The 19,914-nt window shown below is 40.9% G+C and overlaps 2 protein-coding genes across 5 annotated transcripts in view; one reads left to right on the forward strand and one right to left on the reverse strand.

The window, feature by feature from the left end:
- The window catches only part of Pter (phosphotriesterase related), a 70,311-nt gene extending 61,116 nt beyond the window's left edge, over positions 1–9,195 (forward strand). For all 4 annotated transcript variants that reach the window (XM_021192567.2, XM_029536109.1, XM_029536108.1 and 1 more), the window contains exons 4-5: positions 2,291–2,431; positions 8,388–9,195. In XM_021192567.2, coding sequence (XP_021048226.1) covers positions 2,291–2,431; positions 8,388–8,598 — 352 coding nt within the window. In that variant the 3' untranslated portion in view covers positions 8,599–9,195. The remainder of the gene's footprint in view (positions 1–2,290; positions 2,432–8,387) is intronic.
- A 46-nt stretch (positions 9,196–9,241) lies between these two features.
- C1ql3 (complement C1q like 3) lies at positions 9,242–18,385 on the reverse strand. Its single transcript, XM_021192569.2, has 2 exons — positions 17,678–18,385; positions 9,242–11,978 (listed from the first exon to the last, which is right to left on the reverse strand). Exons 1-2 carry the CDS (start codon positions 18,263–18,265, stop codon positions 11,799–11,801), a joined length of 768 nt encoding a protein of 255 aa, XP_021048228.1. The 5' UTR covers positions 18,266–18,385; the 3' UTR covers positions 9,242–11,798.
- Positions 18,386–19,914: the final 1,529 nt, after the last annotated feature.

The following is a 19,914-nucleotide window of genomic DNA, read 5'->3' on the forward strand; positions in this document are numbered from 1 at the left end:
ACCTACTACATTTTTTTAATTTTGGTGTTTAAGTGTATGCCTTAATACATCACTTAAAATGTAAAAAAACTTCATTCCAGAGCATTGGACCAAAAGAAAATGGGGGGGGGGGGTTTTTAGGAATGGAAACAAGAGTCTAATTTGACCTGTATATGCCTCCATTCCCCTCTGGTTTCCCATTCAGTAGCTTTCCCATGTTGTATAATTAGTTCTGATTTGACTCAAAAGATAAAACTCTGAACTTAATTCCTCTTCCTTCAGTTATTTTAGTTGTGAATATTTTGTTTTTAAGCATGGTTATTTGGGGGAAAACAGAATAGGTTTACTACAGAAAAACATATATTCCTTTATCTTAGTAATTTTGGAAGCGTGAGTTTGTCTCCTTGGTAAGAAGGTGGGTAAAGGGGTAGTCTTAATAAACCTTAGCACAGTTGTGATTCACATTTCAAAGTATAAATGAGAATGTCCCTAGCCATGTCCCTCCTGAATCAATACTGTGAAGCTGTGATAAACTGGTGAAAAGAAAAGGGAGCCAGCCATGACAGCAGTCAGATCTACTCCCTGGAAACCCCTAGGGAAGCAGGCACCTCTTGCACATGTGGTTCATGGAACCTTCACTGATCGTCCCATTGTTTGGGAGAAAGACTCTGTAAATACTTCTGATTGCTTAGCAGTAGATTCATAGATGTGTAATCATGCATTAATCCTTGGATCCTGAAGTTGCCAGAGTGTGTAAGAACCTACAAAACAAGGATAATCAGGCATATTTATTTTCTCTCTGGGCCAAGTTTGAGCCCCCAAGCAATCACTTCTGTTCTCTGGGATTTTTCTCTAGGCTTTCACACCATGTTGAATGGAGTTTCTTTCTCTGACTTATTTCCCACACTGCACTCTGTCAGGGTGTATTTATTCTTTCCTGTTTTTTCACATGTGATTGAATGTCTGCAAAGTTATTTGGGGATACTATAATGTATCCCTTCTTAGCTGTTATAATCTATATTTCTTGAGATATGTTACTCTGTTCTCTGATGTATCTGTATTCTCTGCTTCTATATTCTCCTTGCCCTTCATTTACATGGCTGTGTCCTAGAATAGAGAGACATTTAGTATACTGATTAATTTGATAAAATATTGACAAATACTAAATTTTATTTCAAAATTAATCATAAGAGAACATACGCATATACGTGAGTGGTGTATGTATGTGGTCATTTGAGTATGTACACATATTGGGCAAATGGACACGGGCATATGGAGACCAGAGGTTGATGTTAAGGAGTTTCTTCAATTGCTTTCCATCTTCTTTTGTGAGACATGGTTTTTCACCAGAAATGGATTTCATCAATTCAGGGAGGCAGTCTGTCCACTGAGACACAGGGAGCTATCCTTGTTCCTCCCCTCCCTGCCCTTAAGCAGGGTTGCAGATCAACTGTATCAGCACTCAGCCTTCTATGTTGCTGGCCATCTGAGACCTCACTCTTCTGTTTCAAGTACTTCACAGACTGATTCCTCTCCCCAACCCCCTAAACATATTAATCCCCTTTGAAATATGTTGGAATGATACCCACATACACTTTGAAATTAATTTCAGAACCATTTTTCAAGAAAATCACCCTGCTGCCACTTTGCATCAAGAGCTTCCTGCTTCAACCAGATTGGCATTACTGGTCTAACTGGTCTGGTGAGAGCTGATATTAAATATCTTTGATAGCTTCAGGATAGATACAGGCTAGTAAAGATTTTTAGAAGATGGAACATATCTGAAAAAAATTCTGGTGGAGTGTTATAAAATTCTGCTTGGATAATATCTGAAAAATTAGTGTAAGCATAGAATTCCTAAGGACTTTAGAATGATAACATTATTTTGGCTAGACAGGTTTCCATATTTCTGGTAATGAATTGACCTTGTTCAGTTGAACTTGAACATAATAAAGGTCACCTCATAGGGTTTCTTTTAATGACTTTATTTATTTATTTATTTATTTATTTATTTATTTATTTATTTATTGTCTGTGTGAGCATGATCATCCTGTGGAGAACATTCAGAGTTCAGAGGGCACCTTGTGCAAATCAGTTCCTTTCTTATACCACATGCATTCTGGGGATTAACCTGAGGTCATCAAGCTTGGCAGCAAATGTTTATGATACCCACTGAGTCATCTCTCCAGTCCCTAAAGTTTTATATATATATGTGTGTGTACTTATTATATATAGTTTATTATATATTCACAGCATATATGCACATAGAAAATATGCTTTTAATAACATCAATGTCTTTTATTGTCTCTAGGTCTATATTTGATAAGAAAGAGCTGCTGGAGTTTGCTCAACTTGGCTGCTACTTGGAATATGATCTCTTTGGTACAGAGCTCCTTAATTACCAGTTGAGCCCAGATATTGATATGCCTGATGATAACAAAAGAATTAGAAGGTAAATATTCTGAGTCTTTCACCGCATTCCCTTTGCCAGCCCTTTTGGCATGTCATAACTGGGTGAGTATTAGCAAAGATTTGGAAAATAGTAAGCAGGCTGAAGTAGCATTGGCAGAGAAAATTATATCTGAGCTGGTCCATCGAGAAAATTCTCTATATATTATTTCAAGAACAAAATGAGTCACAATAAGTAGGCTCAAGCTAAGACGAGCCTTAGATGTTCAGTGCAGATGGACAGCTGAAAATAAACAGATAATACCCCATGTTTGCCATGAGAAGGACAGAATGAAAGCCATTTCCCCTTTTACCTGTAGTGAGAGCCACTCTTCCTTCCTCAGGCTGTTCACACTACAGCCACAGTTTCCTACAACTGATATTTAAAATGCTTTATGAAAAGTGTCCATTAAAGTGGTGATTACACCTAAGTGATGAAATGCTATATATGAACATCATACAGCATAACCTGCCACCATTGTCTAATGAGTGATGAGGAAAACCATGGCTGCATTAATTCTTCGATGGAGTCAAAGATAGCTACATTGTTTGGTCTTGGTAACAGGATGGCATGAAGACTGAAGATCAAATAAACCGAGATGGGAAATCTAAAAGGAGAAATACATCTGAGATTGGCAAAGAAGATTTTAGTTTAGGAGTATCTAATTACTGCTATTCCTAAAATAATAACTAACATTGGAGCACAAAGTTCAGAGCATCAGCTGGGCTGAGACATAGAGTTGACTTAATCAGTTTCTCGGAGATTGTTAAATCTTGGGAATAGATAAGATCATTGAGAGAAGAAAGAAAACAGAGACCCAGGGACACAATATTGAATAGACAGAGTCAATAGCAGTGTCTTATGGACAGGTAGAAATGTTTTCAAGCTAATACTGTCAGGGGAAGTGTAATGGATCTTAGTGAGAAAATAGGCTTAAAGTCAAAGACTTGAACACCTACACTATGCAGCAGATATCAGGAAGGATCAAGGCTGAAGGTTGAACACTGGATTTCAGATTAAGAGACTCATAATCAGTAAGTGTGGTCTAGTCAAAGGCTTGAGAAAAGAATAGGAGCTGAGAAAGGGGTGGAGCATGTAAAGGCTATGCAGTAGGGCAGTGGAGGGAAGAGAGGTGTGGCCAATGCTGGAAGACAGCAAGTGACCCGGGGAAGCTTATTCCAAAGTTAGACAGTTTCTGAAGCTAAGATGGGAAGTTGGGAGGGACAGAGACAGAGAGAATGGGCCCAAGAAAGAAATCTAATTCTCAGAGATTGATACAGAATTTCTATAAAATAGACTATGCAGTTTTTATATGAATGTCTGGTACTGAATATGGAAAGATTAAATGAATATTTACTCAAAAATACTGAAAAGATAAGCAGTATGGATCCAGACTCCTAAGGAGACATATAGGTGGAAGCTGGGAATGCTTAGGAAGGTAGCTGAGGGAAAGCAGAAGGCAAGCAATGTTGTTGGTGCAGATAAATAGCTCAGCGAGGAGATCAAGAACTGAGGCCACATACCTTTGTGTTTTCCAGTCTTCCTGCAAGGCATACACGATTGTTTGTTTCCCTAGGAAGGAGGGCTAGATGAGACGTCAGGAAGAACAGGAACAGTTGTTGAGTTTTATTTGTGTTTCTGAGACCTCTGTGAGGCTGGAAATTATGGCTGTATGACTGTATGATTTACTGGCCATTTAACCAAAAGATATTTTTAATATTGATGGTAGTGTTCATGAAGCATTGTGGGTAGATGCTCTAAATGAGAACTCATAAAGAAATCCAGGATTGGGGCTTTTATCTGAAAGGTGCAGTTGATAGCCAGGGGGCAGAGGAAGGGTTGAAATGAAGGTTAGAAAGTCAAAGCCGGAGGTAAGGCATATGAAGAAATATGTACATACTTAGAAATAACATAATGGAAAAGTTATGCTAGAAACTTTAAGAAGTGAATGAGTATATGTGTTAGAGCTATTAGAAAAAAAAATGGGGAACGGAAGGTTAAGATTTCGGGATGACAAGGACAGAAGTGTAGGATCTGAGAAGGAAACTATTGGAATGGGAGTAAGAAACACTAGACCTGAGAACTGACGCCCATGCGCGGAGAGAGGTAACAAGAATGTACGCAGCCTGTACACAGCAGCATTGAGGGGACTACCCGAACCCCATGCCGATAGCAAAGAAGCTGAAGGCTGCTCCCTCAGGATGGTGACCTTTAATATCTTTGTGCGTTCCTAGACTAGGACATATTGACATTTGCCTACAGTGAGCTCACTAACAGTAAAATGTGATTCCATTTCAGTGCCATTAGCCTGAGAGGGCTAGTTGCTACATTTTCCATTAGTTGTGTAAAGTGAAGTTTATTCCACCTAAGCAAACTGCGTCCTTCAATCTGGACAATGAAGCTGTCTTACTTGTTTTTGATACTTGCATAAGTTCTTTGGCAAACAAATACTTTTGCCTCTTTTCCTTTCCTTTGTGTGTGTCTGTATAGAGTGCATGCATATGAGGCATATATGCGCATGCGCATGTCGAGGTCAAAGGCCAATGGTGAGTGTCTTTCCTGCTAGCTCTGCCCCTTATATACTGAACAGGTCTGTTGCTGATCCCAAAGCATGCAGATTCAGCTACTCTAATTCCCCATCCCCCCTTTCCAAGGTTGGCACTACACGTGGGCCACTGTATGTGCCCACCTTTTCTATGTGGGTGTTGAAGATCTGAACCTTTGCTCTTCGTGCATATGTAACAAGTGCTTTGCCTGCTGAGCCATCTCCTCAGACTCTCTCTGTGGCTTCTTATAGTTGATTTCGTATCATAATTTTAATTTCCATGGTCAGGAACACCATTAGGCTAAACAAACAGGTTTCTCTAAGGCCCTACCAATTTGTGCCACATCCAGAGGTGAACCTTTTTTGTCCACAGACTTGGATTTTAAAATACTGCGCTGTAGTAAGTCATCATCTTTCATTATCTCAAAACAAAACAAACAAAACATGGTGCTAGAGCAATGGCTATGCAGGGTTCTGTTGTAGAGTGTTGGGTTTGGTTCCCAGCAACACACACACACACACACACAGACCACAATTGTTTTTCAAATAGATAAGTCTTTCATGATGAGTGTCCTCAGTATATTTTTAATTCAGTTTGGAGATGAGAGTTTCCACTCTGGAGCTTCCTTTAATTCCTGAAGCTGAGTGGGGGTGAGCCTTCTGCATCACTGTGCCTTCTGTGAGGCACCCAGGCATTCTGGAACAGGAAAAGGGGATGGTAAAGGGGGACATGGTGGTGGGAAAATGCCTGATGGCTTCCCAATTAATCCGTCTTAACTCCTTTGAGCTATTAATTTAAGAACAATAATTTAATTTTGGTTATTTCTCATTGAGCCAAATATAAGCACTTTATGTATTAAATATTGAATAATGTGTGTGTGTATAAATAAAACATACATGTATAGACTGTAAGTATGCTTGTGTATTTCTTGCTTAGTTGTGCTTAAATCAATACCATGCATTTGTTCACTGTACCTAGCTAGTGGTAACGACTGAATGGCCATTGGGGTTGTGTGTGTGCGCCCAGGCCCCACTCTCCCTGTGAGTTGAGCACTTGCTTTGCATTGTTCACCCATAGTCTTCTCTCAGCTATGGGAGTCTGCAGTTTCCCAAATGCCGGAACACAGATACATGTTTCTGCCTACCTCTGGTTCTCAGCACCAGAAATTCTGTGTCTAACACCTGTTTTCAATCTTACGCTCCATTTCTCAAATCTTATTATATCCCTGCCTTTTCACACTTCGGAGTCTCTCTCTAATATTTGTTTGCAAAACACGAACTCATTTGTAATGCTATAATTGCTGTGATTTTTTTTTTTTTTTGTCTTCTCATCTGTAGTGGTTCCTCCCTTCTGGCGGCTTCTTTGTAACTCCCGTTCTTCTGCATGATGCTAAGATGAAGCCTTGGCATTGGCATGTCCAGGCACATTCCAATGGTCAGCATATGATTCTCTTTCTGGGACACTTCTCTTCTCCTTTTCTGGGGTAGTGTTAGAGTTTTGTAGGGTTCTTGTTTTTAATTGCAACAATTTTATCCATCATACTCTTCCCAATTTAAGACTATTGTGCTTCAAAGTGGAACAAAGGTATGTCATAGGATTTTGTCTGACTGTATGTCATCATAGTAATGATGTGTCAAAGTGCTCAGAGAAGCAACCACTCTACCACTGAGCTATATCCTGAGCTTCAAGAGGAATGCCCCAGCTTTTCCTTTGTTATTTTAAAAACAACAACAACAACAACAACAACAACAAAGAAGAAGTCTGAAATAGCCCAGGAGGTCCCAGAGTGGCTGGAGGCCAATGGTGAGCCTACAGTCCCCTTTGCTCCAGCTTCTCCTGTGGCAGCCTTTGGAGTGGGATTACATCACAGCCTTGTGTGCTTCCACCACTTTTTCTTAGGCAGTGCTGGAGCTTGAGCCCAGGACCTATGTTACATTAGGCCTGAGCTCTACCTTGTTTGCTGAGCTACATCTGCAATACAGTTCTCAGACAATAAGAGAAGATGTAAAACATTGAGAATGCTCAGGAAAATCAATCAGGCAGCAAGAGCACCCAAAAGCTGCCCTTCCTGTAACATTCCATCCTGTTCATGTTATTTCGAGGTTCAGCATTGCACAGGTTTTCTGTGAGGCTTTTCCCTTTGTATGGTAAATGACCATAAAATTCCCTTAGCTAACACCTGAAATATAGTTTGTTAGAAAGTAATTACAGACCAGGACTCCAGGACCAGTTTTAAGAAGGCAAATAATGGAATAAATGATGTAATAGGTGCCAAACAGCTGTAAAACAGACATGGCCTTCATGTGTGCCTGTGAACTCTGTTTCTTTACTGAGCACCCAAATTAGATCTTCTTTCTGGCACTTACATCCCTTTGACCTTTAAATCGGCCTAGTATTCAATTGTAACTTATTTTAAAGGTTCTCAGAGGGCAGATTTTCATGCCTTGGATTTTTGTGCGTAGTGTCCCGTGAGTATCACAGTAGTTATTAAACAGGAATCGTGCCTGAGAATACCAAGAAATGTTCTATCTGCCTATTAAAACAAAAGACCTTTCAAGTAGTCAGCTTCCAGAGAAGAGCATGATCCACCCACCTACATCCATGTGGTATTCTTGATGCTTACGAGATTTTGTGTACATGCATCCCAAGGAAAAGCCATCATTTGCAAGTTGTCCCTCTAACATCAAAGGCCCACAGTGGTCAGGGGCAGACACTGTCCAGAGTACAGACATGTACAGATGGTGGCTGTCAGGAGGTGACTCATGCTGCCGATTACAGCTCTTAACTAGGCAAAGAGGATTACATTTTTTTTTTTTTTTTAACAGCCAGGAAACTGTCTTTTAGTCAACTGATTATGGATTTAAAGGAATAGCTTGCTATTTTATCAGGCTTTTGACAAGGAAGACAGACTAATATCTTTTGGTCAGTTTCATCTAATGTTAAAAGACTACTACTAAGTCAAAATTCCTGTCGACTTCAGAGGATCATATGACTGGAGTACAGAGAACTCTGCCAGCCCATTTCCATTGACTGTATAAAGACATACCACATACTCTGCACTTGAAAATCAGCTGACTTTACTCATCTGAAAATTCCTTTTGTTTCTATATTTTAATCACAAGTACCCAGTGACTTGGGTTGGGGGAGGGAGAGTCAAAATTGAGCTTACAATGAGCATTTTAGAGAGAGGAGACACTGTCAGAAATACAACTCGGTAGAAATTTCTGTGTGCACAGAATGAGGATCTCATTCATACTAGGGTGAAGAAACGCCTCCTCGGTATTCACTTATAATCCCCTGGTGCATTTGCCACGGTGAAAGGCAGAACCTTTACAGGCACAGTATGTACAGGAGTGAAAGGCAACATCTCAAATGTGAAGCTACTGTTGTGTAATGAGTTAATGTTTTCACAGGGTCCATTTTCTAGTGGATGAGGGCTATGAAGATCGGATTCTCATGGCACATGACATACACACGAAGCATCGACTGATGAAGTACGGCGGTCATGGCTACTCACACATCCTCACCAACATTGTTCCTAAGATGCTCCTCAGGGGCCTGACTGAGAGGGTACTTGATAAGATACTCATAGAAAACCCTAAACAATGGCTGACTTTTAAATAGGATGGCTGTTCGTGAACCCAGACCTGGAGGATACAATTAGCAAAGAATAGTTGGTGATTTCAAATCTACTGGAGACATTAATCCAGTCTACGTAGAACTGGTGACCGGTCACTTCCCTCCTATGAGAAGCTGGATAACTACCACAGGGAAATCTCTGGTGGGGACCACAGGGCTCAAGTGAGTCCCGTTGTCTTTCCTTAATAAAATAAATATAGAAGAGAATGTTTCCAAACAGTAGTTTAAAACTATATCCTCTAAGAATCATTTTGGATGTCTTCCCCAACCCTGACTCTATGATCTGCACTACTTTAGAAAAATAAGTGTTTCTAGCTAAGTTGCCCCCTTCTGGAGCAACCTAATGTTTCTTGTAATATTGATGATCCTGCTAATTATCCTGCTGTTCTTTAATTAATGCTTAATGAATAATATGGCATTTTAAAATCACTTTTTGCAACAAGGGAAGTTAAATTTTGAGACATTTTCCCCCAAAGGAAATGGCAATAAAATTACCAATTCACAACAATAAAAATATTTTGGAAGGTTAACTATGTGTTTTCCACCTATTTATGTAAATAAAATATATCAATTTTTTTCTGACTTTGGCTTTCTGGTCTCCATTTTTACTGTTAACTATGTTATATTTTTGAAAAGTCTGTCTAAGAACATGTAACAATAGTGAATTATAAAAATGCAATTATAAAAGTAAAAATATATTACATAATATAGTTTAATGAATCATTACAGTTATTATAACGAAGGCCACAATTTAATTAATTCATGTTATAATGCAAAGAAAAAGAGAAATGCTTGCCTTATATATAGTCCTTTTATTTCATGTACCTTTTATTTCTTTTTTCCTCAGGCCTAAACAGAGAAAATAATGCTTATTTATCTAAAGAAAAGGTCAGGTCTATTGGAATGACAATCTGTTTGTAAACACTACTCTTTAGAAGAGATCCAGCCATGAAGTTCTGTTCTAATAAAGCTTTTTCAAAATATTAGTTAAAATGCTTAATTGATGTACACTGTTGTTTATAAATAAATCCTTTGAATCCTCACTATGTGATTTGGTACCCAAGACAAATCTCTAATCCCTTGCTTGCAATCCATAAGTATATGCTGTTAAATAGAAATTAAAAGTGTAGCAATTCATTGGTGAATTACCTTACATATTAGAAGGGCACAATCGAATTAGTCACTATTCTTGATGAATGATCTAAGTGTTTTTATCATATAAATCACGACAGTTACTCAGACCAAGGCATTTAAATACAGCAAACACCACCTTTAGCTGGGAACACCATGCATAACTCTTGGAAAAGTCAAGGTTTGCTAAACTAAAGCTATTTCTGTTGATCATAGCTGATCAAGCTCTCTGTATATTAGAACAAAAAGTACCAAAGTTGAGTGAGCCAAAAGAACAGCCCAGTTCCTTTAAAGGGAAAAAATGCAAATAGCCTTCCCCAGTAAACCAAGCAGATTTTTAAATCTCTGGTTTTGAAATCTACTTGTCAAAGAATGTTTAAAGGCAACTGAAAGGGGAACAGAGTTTCCACTGTAAGAGGGGGAATTGTGTGTGTGTAGGACATGTTCGCATGCGTTTTGATCTTCCCCTTACACTAAAGAGATGGCTCTTGGCAGTGTGTTTTAACTAGAGAGAATGGGTTCACATTACACTGTCAGCTTCAATCCAACAAAAAGAAATAAAAAGAATTGGCTGCTCAAATGTGTATGTTTCATAACCATTGTAAGAGAGAGCTGCTTGCTTCCTAAAGTCCTGTATTAGTAGTCTGCCAAAGAATGCAGATAAAGTATGGATTGCATATGGAACACAGTTACCATGGGGTCAACTAAGTCTCATGTGTGACGTGGGGCACTGGAATCTACTGCGATTTGACTTTCTGGATAACTCTTAAAGAGAAGTCATTTTTTTTATTTTGCTACTCTGTATTGGTATCGTCTAAAATATATTTTGATCTAAAATAAGTCAAATAATTTGTGCATGGTTCTGTGTGTATACATATTTTTAAATTCATTTTTGAGCTGTACAGCCACTGTGCCTAGTGGACTGAAGCCATATATATATATATATATATATAATATTTTCATCTAACATATATGTATATAAATAAGTGTGTGGTAGATATTTATATAAAATATATACACTTTGTTGTCATGTTGGTTCTATGTGAAACTGTTAATTTTGAAATAACCTCAGGCTACAGATTTGTGGTAACTGTTTGAAGGCCTTACTTAGTGTCCCCTTGGTGATGCATGCAGTAGCTCAAGTTAAACTTTTGTGCCTTAGGTTATGAACAATCTTTTGTTCCAAAGAAGGCAAAAGCCTCCATTTGACTTCATACCAAAGACTAAATTTCTCTGACTGTTCCAGAGAGTCTAAATGTATTCTATTGAAGAAATGGACACATGGGTTTTTTCTAAATACCGTACATAATTATACATTTTCACACTTAGAGGGGAATCCTATGATACAATTTCAATCTCTATTTTAAAAAAAGAAAAAGAAAAAGAAACCAGACTATCACCAAAAAAGAGAGAGAAAAGAAAATTCACCTGAAAAGAAAAAAATATGAAAATGATCACAGGCTTGGGAATTCCACAAATCCAGAAAACTCCAGGTTAAGGCTTTAAGTTGAATCATTCCCAGGTCTAGCTCTAAAGATAACCAGAGTACAAGGCAAACAGTATCTTTGGGGACAAGCAGCATTACTTCAATTAGACCTTCTCCTGCAGGGAAAAAATGACTCCTCCCTATACTACAAATAGACTCCAAGTAGCTTAATAAGCAGGTAAACTCACAAGAACCAAAGCTGACACGTGAATAAAGGAGCAAGATCACAGTACACCAAAGTATCATAGATATCGAAGAAATAATTCAGTATTTTAGATTTTTCTATAAAAATTTGTGGTCTATATAGGACTTCATTCACATGGACACTAACAATAAGGAGTATTTGCTTTGGCGGTAGTGGATCACACATCTGCTTATCTTGCGTTATATACTTTTTTACATAATGTGTCTGAGTGATACAGATGTGAGTCAGGTAGCATTTGATCTCCCCACATTTACACAACTGAGATGCCCTGCAATGGGCATCCCCTGGGATCCTTGATTCACTGACGTTAGCCATACGAATCCAGCATTCAAACTCAGAACAGCAAGCTCAGTCTCTGCATTATCAGTCAGCATAAATAATAAATCCAGAGAATGTGCTGTATTTGTTGTTGTTTCCTCCATGGGCTTTCCCACCATCTAATTTGATATAGACTTCATCGCCTGGTTCCAGGTGAAGGACCACACTGTTACTGGCATAGTCGTAATTCTGATCAGCATCTTGGGCAATTGCACTAGCACGCACCTATGTGAAACAGACAAGAGTTAGTTTGTAAATAGAGAACCCTTAAATTGCCCCTTTTACATAATAGCAGGCTTGCAGCCATAGCATGTAGCACACTGATGTTGCTGTTGGTCCCATAGGTTTAGAAGGAATTTCCATAACAACTTCAACTATGTTACTGGAAAGAGAAAAGAGAAAAAAATGTTGCTTTAATAAGGGACATTGCTGCCATCCTTTCTATCCTTGTAAATAAAACATGCCAATCTAATTTTCTCTTCGATTGCTGTTTTTTCTGATTCCTTGAATCTCCACATCCAGTCACATTTTGAAATGGAAATAGCAGTATTGTTTTGCATTTTAATTTAAATCAAATAACAGCATCCCGACTAACTGTGTACTTCAATGGGTCATCATAATTATTAGAAATCTGATATCTCGAGTGGTAAAAGACCTGGGGAAAATAAAGGAAGAAAGCTTTTTGGTTTCGAGCTTTGGAAATCTGATCCATGCAAAGCCCCTTTTATCCAGGCTACTTCCGAAGCAACATGACTCACTTAAACATATTTGTTGGCATCTCCCACATTTCCAAACTTCTTTTTACTTCTTTTGTGTCTTTTTATCATTTAATTATATGTGCCTTTAAATCAACGATTTAAGTTTACCAGATCCAAAAAGTTATAGAAGGGATGAAATTTGTGACCTAAGCTTGCTCAATTTTCTAGGATTGCTGGATGTTATTGTTGAATTGTTCTTCCTTTTTATGTGATTGTCAATGTATCTGGCTTTGAGGATGGGAGCAAACTATAATCTGCTTATGTTCTGCCTTTGTCTCATTAGTGAGTTGATCAACATTTGCAAATAGTCAAATTGCATATCATATCATATCATATCATATCATATCATATCATATCATATGGACATTCTGCCACCACCCCTCCTCAAGCTATGCTTCAGCCTCATTTAGACATATTTTGATTCTGCCATGGGAAAATGTTTCAAAAGGCAGGCTTGTGTGTGGTTTATTTCAGTAACACATCTTCTACTCTGTGGCTTATTTCAGTTCTACTATAATGATATTTCCCTGAATAGCATAGCAAATGATTTAGTGGCTTTTGTAAACCTGCACTATGTAATAATGCATGGCTTGGGGTATGATATGCTAGGTTTTATCACTTGGCAAAAAGAAAGAAATCGGACATAAATCAAGAATTTCCATATATGTCTTTCAGAATGTAAATGGTGGGTTTTCAAATTAAATTTTTATGGGAAGATATGTTCTCACATTAATGCTGAAATGCCACAAAAGGAGAAGGCTCTTTGACACCCTATGCGTGGAATGTAATTTGAGTACTATTTTAACATTTTTTTTTTCTTTCTCGGTATCATATAGCAAAAGACGAGAAGGGCTTAAAGGATTTAGAATTGCTCATCACTATGCTAGCATTAGTATAATGAAACCAATATGCTGCGTGATTACACTCAAAGCTTTGATTCAAATGTGTTTGCCACTGGTGAGGTGATCCATTTTAACCACTATGTAACAATGTCCTTGGACTTCATAATATACTTTTAGGAATTAATCTTTAGTTTGTAGAAGCTGAAGGCTGTCATTTACTCATTTCATCTAGTTACTAATTCTTAGTGAAGGAAATCTACACAATGAGAATATCATCATTCTGGCTTGACTATTAGAACATGTTGATTTTTTAATGGGTGTGAAAAAATTAAGATGCAAACTAGCAACTATCGATATTAACACTATGTTGCTTTATCATCAAACTAATGTATTTCCCTGCTATTATTATTAATAAGAATAGATTTTATACAGCACTTTTATTATATGCTTTCTGAGTGTTGTCCATCTTCATTGTTTTCTACATGCAAACTTTAGGAACCAGGACGCGTTGATTTAGAGACTGGAACCTTTTGAAACTATACAATGTGGGTCTTTGTTCTTTAGACTAAATGAAGCAAGTGTTGCTATTTTAAGTCCAGAAAGCACAACCAGAGAAACCTGCTAATGCATTGGTGTGAATCCACACACTAGAAGCTTGTCCATTGCAGTTCTTATTTCCTTTGTTGAATAAAACCAGTGTGGTAGCTTTATCATAGAAAGCAATTTCCTAACATTTTAACCTATGCAGCAGTCCAGGACTTTCCCAATTAAATACCCACCATCTGCCAGTGGCTGTGATGTCAGTAGCCTGTCCACCCATCACACTCTAAGAGTATAATGGGACGTGGAATTTCAAGCTCTGATATCTATCCCACTGACTTCAGCAATTCTTCCTTGAAGCCATCAAACTATTGAGGAAGGTAATGTGTTCGCCCTGAAGGCTATTTTCAGATTCCTAAATGTGCACCGATTTCCACATTTTGTCGGAGGAGTATAATGCATCCTTTTCTCGGCCCAATATACTACTTCTGCCTAAATTCCCTTTAATATCTTTTTTAGTATGTTAACTATATAGTTTCTTGGCTTTATCTTCAATATGCATTTCTCTACTTTTAAAGAGAGTACTAATTTGACATGGCACATCATCACTCTTTCTGAAAAATAAATATAAAATCCCACAGTATTACTCTTTCCAATGTCGTTCACATCCATTGTTACCATAACTAATAAATTCTTGTAGTGAAAGGCTTATCACTATTTTATATGACTAATTTTCTGGCAATTTAGTTTTTATTATGGTGGTTTACTATAATGACATTATCCTAAATGTGCTCAGAAACTATTTTTTTCAGGTTGTTAACCACAAGTATCCAAGCATTAGGAATTTTTCCTGTGTCTCTGTAAAGTTATTTGAGCTCCATTTTTACCTTTAATATGCACTGTGATGGGCTTTCAACCAATGATATGATTAAGTGTAGCTAATGGTTTCATGGGGATTATGTGGTGCTTTATAGTGAGTGATATGTTTGTAAGAATATTATAAGCTGTATAGTTTTAGCATTGTCTTATTGAGGGATTATCATTGTACAAAATATTTATGGCAACATTTTCTAATTGAATTAATCGTTACCGATGTTCTGGTAATTTGATTTTCATTGTACTCCAGTGGAACTATAAACAAAAGGTTAAGTGGTACATCAGGTTAATTTATTGCCCTTTGACGTTTCCATCTGTGACCCTGCGTTCAACACAAAGCATAAATAAAATGGCCCTCATATGGTTGTGGTCCAGTGACATTGCTCCCTCCGAGATTGAAACAGTGCATTCTTCCCTTATTGTTAATATCTGTGCTTCTCAAAATTCACCTAATCCACAGAACATCACTCTGGCATGGATCTCTGAGTTGATGTTTTATAAAAACAAATTAAGTCATCTCAGAGGGGGAAACTGTGACTAATAAACAAGCATACAGACTATGATTGAAAATCAAGAGTAAAGTATTTATTTTAAAACTAATTTAAAAGATTTTTTTTTTTACACAAGATTTCCCACTTGGCACTGGCTGCAGCCAGACTTTACAAAAGTGTTTTATTCTAAAGACGAAAGTCCTTAGCTGTAATATCACAATAATCACTTTCTAAGATGATCCACACTGAACTCAGAAGCATGCTGTTGTTTACCACTCTTCATATATTTTTCTGAATTACCTATCACCCACTTTTGAGACAAGCAACCAATGAAGAGCATTAGAGGTAGTTTACCCAGTTGCTTTCCTGATCCCCATAGACCTGAATGTTCAAGGGGTACAGGAAGTAGCTTATGCCCTAATGAAATGGCTTAAAAAGAAAATGCATGCACGTTTTAATTTTAGAACTCATATTCTGAGGACTTCTCTTCCACTAGCTGGTACATGCATCGACTTTACAATCTAACCACCAATATCTGACTCTGTTGTGCTACTTCCTAGGACTAATTACATTTGCAATCTCCAGATCCTTTTTAAATTACCATTTCTATATTGTTGACAAAATGGGACCATTTGTATATTTTAATGTATGACTCTAAAAATATATTTTTAGTATAGTAGTGTTTTACAGACCTAACTTTTGAGTCTGAGAGCTACCTGCTGGGGGCCACTTCATAAGTCATTTGGTCAGCCAGACACAGCACGTCTATTTTCATATAGTGAGTCATGTCCTTTGTAGCCACATTCCTGCAACTACCTAGCCCATTGTCCGGGGAACAATTTTTATTTCTTTTAATATTGTTTTCATGCATAATAACTGTAATGAACAACCCTGCCAGTGCCTCCTGGTGGCCATGTTTTCTTTTTTTCATTTTTAATTTTTTAAAAATTTGTATTATTCCTAGTGTCCTGGATGTTCTTGAAGGGATTTGCAGAAAAGAAGATACCTTTTAAAAGTGTATCATATTTAGGACATTCATCTTTTACCTTTGGAAAAAATTCTGACACTAAAATGAGTCTTGAGTGGAAGGAAGGAAGGAAGGAAGGAAGGAAGGAAGGAAGGAAGGAAGGAAGGAAGGAAGAGCCCTAACGTGTTCAGTAGAAAATTGGGTTTAGATAATATCTGAATTTTCAGGGGACCAAAGACCTAGAGCACACCAGTCCTTGATAAGTCAAAACTTAATGCGTGAAACAAACGAGGTATCTTGAAGGTGATGACAGGGACGCGGGATCTTTCTTCTTTTAGGGCTCAGGAACTCAGCTAGCACAGCTGGCTACCAGTAGGAAGGCCTCACCACCCAGTGCCTGCTACGTGGACTGTGCAGAAGGCACACTCCACTGATTACACTTTCAGGTAGTTAGAAGTGTATTTTCTCTGTATTTTCTCCCTGCGGCTACAAGGTCGAAGGTGCTTCGGTTTTGCACTGACTTTACTCTAACAAAGGCAAAGTAGTCCTGGCCCGCAGTGCAAGCCCGTGTGACACCACCTACCAGCTCTGAAGAGCAGGTCCTGATTCAGGCTCATCTGAGGCTATTTTGCAGCCAGCACAAAGCAAGGCAGCTGTGGTCAAGAAGGCTAGGATTAGGAAGAGCCTCTGCTGGGCTGCCCTGGAGATAGTAGGTGGTGAAAGGGTTGAGCTCTGACCGGCCACCTTCCCGGACCACCTTCTTGTTCATTTTTCTACTCCAAGAGTGGGGGTTACTGTGTTTGCATGCCAGCTACTATACTGTCACAGCGTAAATGCAACTTTTTCAGTTCTCAACTAACTGGAGTGTAAAGTGACTCTTGAGTTTCACCGCCCAAAGCCTCTCAAAGGCCATGCGCGCCGCCGCAGAGTGCTGTCTGAGCCATGGGCAGCCCTGTCTGAGACTCACTCTTGGGGGTCCTTCCATTCTCCCCTGAATGCTGGTCTATCTCCTCTGAGTCTGGAGCCCTGACACGCCCATTTCGGGGCTTCTGAAACCTACTTTCTCAGAGAAAGGCTGGAAGCGACTGTAAACTCCAGATAATGCCACAGACCAGGGATTCTCGGCCTGCTGCAAGACAGTTGCTGCAAGTTCAGGAGTTGGCCCCGGGGCCAAGATCCCAGTTTCTTGCCCCCCCCCCCCCGAGTGTTATGCTCTCAACTGTACGTGCTGAGCACGGCTCTGGCACCCTAAAACTACCCTGTCTGGACTGCAAGGCGTCCTCTTCTGCGTACGACCCCCGCCTCTCCAGCATGTCACAACGTCCCCCTCGCCTTAGCCGGGGATCCGGGTTGCCGCACCCTTCCTCCGCGGGCTCCCACCCCCATTTCCGGGGTCTCCTCCCTCTTGTCAGCACCTTCTCCGCCCTCTCCACTGCCTACCCGCGCTCACCTGGTTGTTTTTGCAGAGATCAGCCCACATGCTGGTGCCGTCCCCTCCGCGCATCAGGACGTGGTAGGTGAAGAAGTAGATACCAGGGATGGAGCAGGTGAACTTGCCCGTTGTGGGATCGTAGTGGTTTCCGAGGTTGGTTACCACGTCGTCGAACTTGAGCACCTCGTAGCCTTCGTGCTGCCGTTTGAGGCCAGCGTAGAAGGCGATCTTGGGCACCGTGCTATAGGTGGCCGCGCTGATAGCCCCTGCCGCGTTCAGACCGGGCGCCCCAGGCGGGCCAGGCAAGCCTTGGCGACCGGGTTCTCCCTTCTCGCCCGGGGGCCCCACGGGGCCCGGCGGTCCGGGCTCTCCCGGGGGCCCACGCGGGCCTGCCTTCCCCGGCCTGCCGGCCTCGCCCTTGGGACCCTGGATAAAAGTGGGCAGGGACTGCATAAGGCCCCGGTCCGGAGTGGCGGCGGTGCTGGGAGCCTTGGTGCCTCCATAGGGGTCGCAGACCATGCGGCAGGTGCCCAGCATCTCGTAGTGAGCCGACGTGCCGGCCGAGCTCACCAGCACCGGGATGAGGATGACCAGCAGAAGCACCATCACCACCCCCAGCGCCCCGGCGGCGATCAGGCGCCTCCTGCTGCCCACGAGCCGGCTCAGCGCGGGCCGATCCTCTTGTCTGCTTTTGGACAAAATTTTGAAGGTTGGGCGGGGACCTCTTCAGAGCCGAAAACAATCCCCCTTCGAACCCCAACTCCCCTGGGCGGGCGCGCGCCGGTCGCTCTTCACCGGCTCCTGCTCCCCCCGCTGAGGCTGCGGCTAGGGAGGGAGCTGGGGCACCAAGTGACTTGAGCTGAAGTCCCGAGCTTGGGGTGAGGGTTGGGGGAGGGGTGCTCAGGGCGCCCTCTCGCCTCCTGCCAGCCCCTTCGCACCTGTGGCTGCGGCGGGTGCCGGAGCGGCCACCCGGAGGGCAGAGCCAGCGGCCGCCTGCTGCGCTCGCCTAGAGCTGCTCTCACTTTTATGCCGCTGCTGCCCGCGATCGACTTTTCCTTTTTTGCAGACTGCGCCAGTTCTCACCAACTTTCCGTCTGAAGTTGTCTTTTTTTTTTTTTTCTGCTTCTTGCTTCTTTTCTTTCGCTGGCTGGGTTCTTCTGTCCTTGCCTTTTTTTCTTTCTTTCTTTTTCTTCTGCAGTCACAACTCTAACAGAAGCGCACCCCCCAAACCCTAGAGGGCTGCGGTTGCTTGGGGTCGGGCGGCCCCTGAGATGCGCGGAGCAAAGGCAATTCGCAGGATCCGCGGCTCAGAGACGCTCAGGGACGGAGGAGATAGGAGCTAGCCAGCAGCAGCGAGAGCCTCACTGCCGAAAAGCTGAACGAGAGAGCTCAACGCAGAATTCTGCCTGGGTACCACCTGCCAGGAGAAGAGGAGGCTGACAAACGCGCGCCGGAGCAATTTATAGGAACCCAAGGCACAGAGGAAGGGGAGCCGCTTTGGCATCTCTCTGCAGCATCTGCTCTGCTCATCCCACTCACACAGAGTTTGGCATTACTCTGACAATGTGGGATTTTTTTTTTTCGGCCTCTCCCCCCTCTCTGCAAGGGATGAACAGTGAAATCCTGAATACTTCCGTGTCTAACCCAGACGATGGCAGCGCCCTAGCTGGTCATACTAGGGGGAGGGAGACAGCTGCGCAACTGCTCTCAGGACTCAACTGCTCTTTAGGACTCACACCTAAATCTATTTCCCCAGTGTCAACAGCTCTTGTTGGAGGTGGAAGTGAAGGTTGAAAGGAGGGAGGTTTGATAACAACATTTCTCCTCTGGCTCATCCACAATCAGTGCTTCAGGTGTTTTTCAAAATGCCACTTTTAACATACGGAGGGCTCTCTCCAATTTTCCAGACAGTAGATGTGCGTGCTTTTTTTTTTTTTTTTAACCTTAGCATTTGCTTCCACAGCCTTCTGGATGAAATAAGATGAGAACAGTGACGTATACTTAAAAACCAAAGGACATTTCTTGACTTAAATGAACTTGCCCACCGCCCAAAAGGAGGTGGGCTGGTTCTTTTCACAAGTACCACAGGATAGTGAGAGCATGCATGAGCATTTGACTTAGAAGCTTCCAATTGCAGAGCCCTTCAGGAGATACCGTCATTGGACTTGAAGTTGCATTTGCTTAAAAATGCAACGTGCAGGAGAAGTCACTTGTCCAAATCCTTAAGCAAGCGGTATTTTCGAAAGTGTTGGTTT

The sequence above is a fragment of the Mus pahari genome, chromosome 3 (assembly GCF_900095145.1).
Source record: "Mus pahari chromosome 3, PAHARI_EIJ_v1.1, whole genome shotgun sequence".
NCBI lineage: Eukaryota > Metazoa > Chordata > Mammalia > Rodentia > Muridae > Mus > Mus pahari.

Coding starts and splice junctions, on each gene's coding strand:
- C1ql3 (XM_021192569.2), bottom strand. CDS start 18,265: ATGGTGCTTCTGCTGGTCATCCTCATCCCGGTGCTGGTGAGCTCGGCC. Junction 11,979..17,677: donor ATCTCTGCAAAAACAACCAG/GTGAGCGCGGGT, acceptor TGTTTCACATAG/GTGCGTGCTAGTGCAATTGC.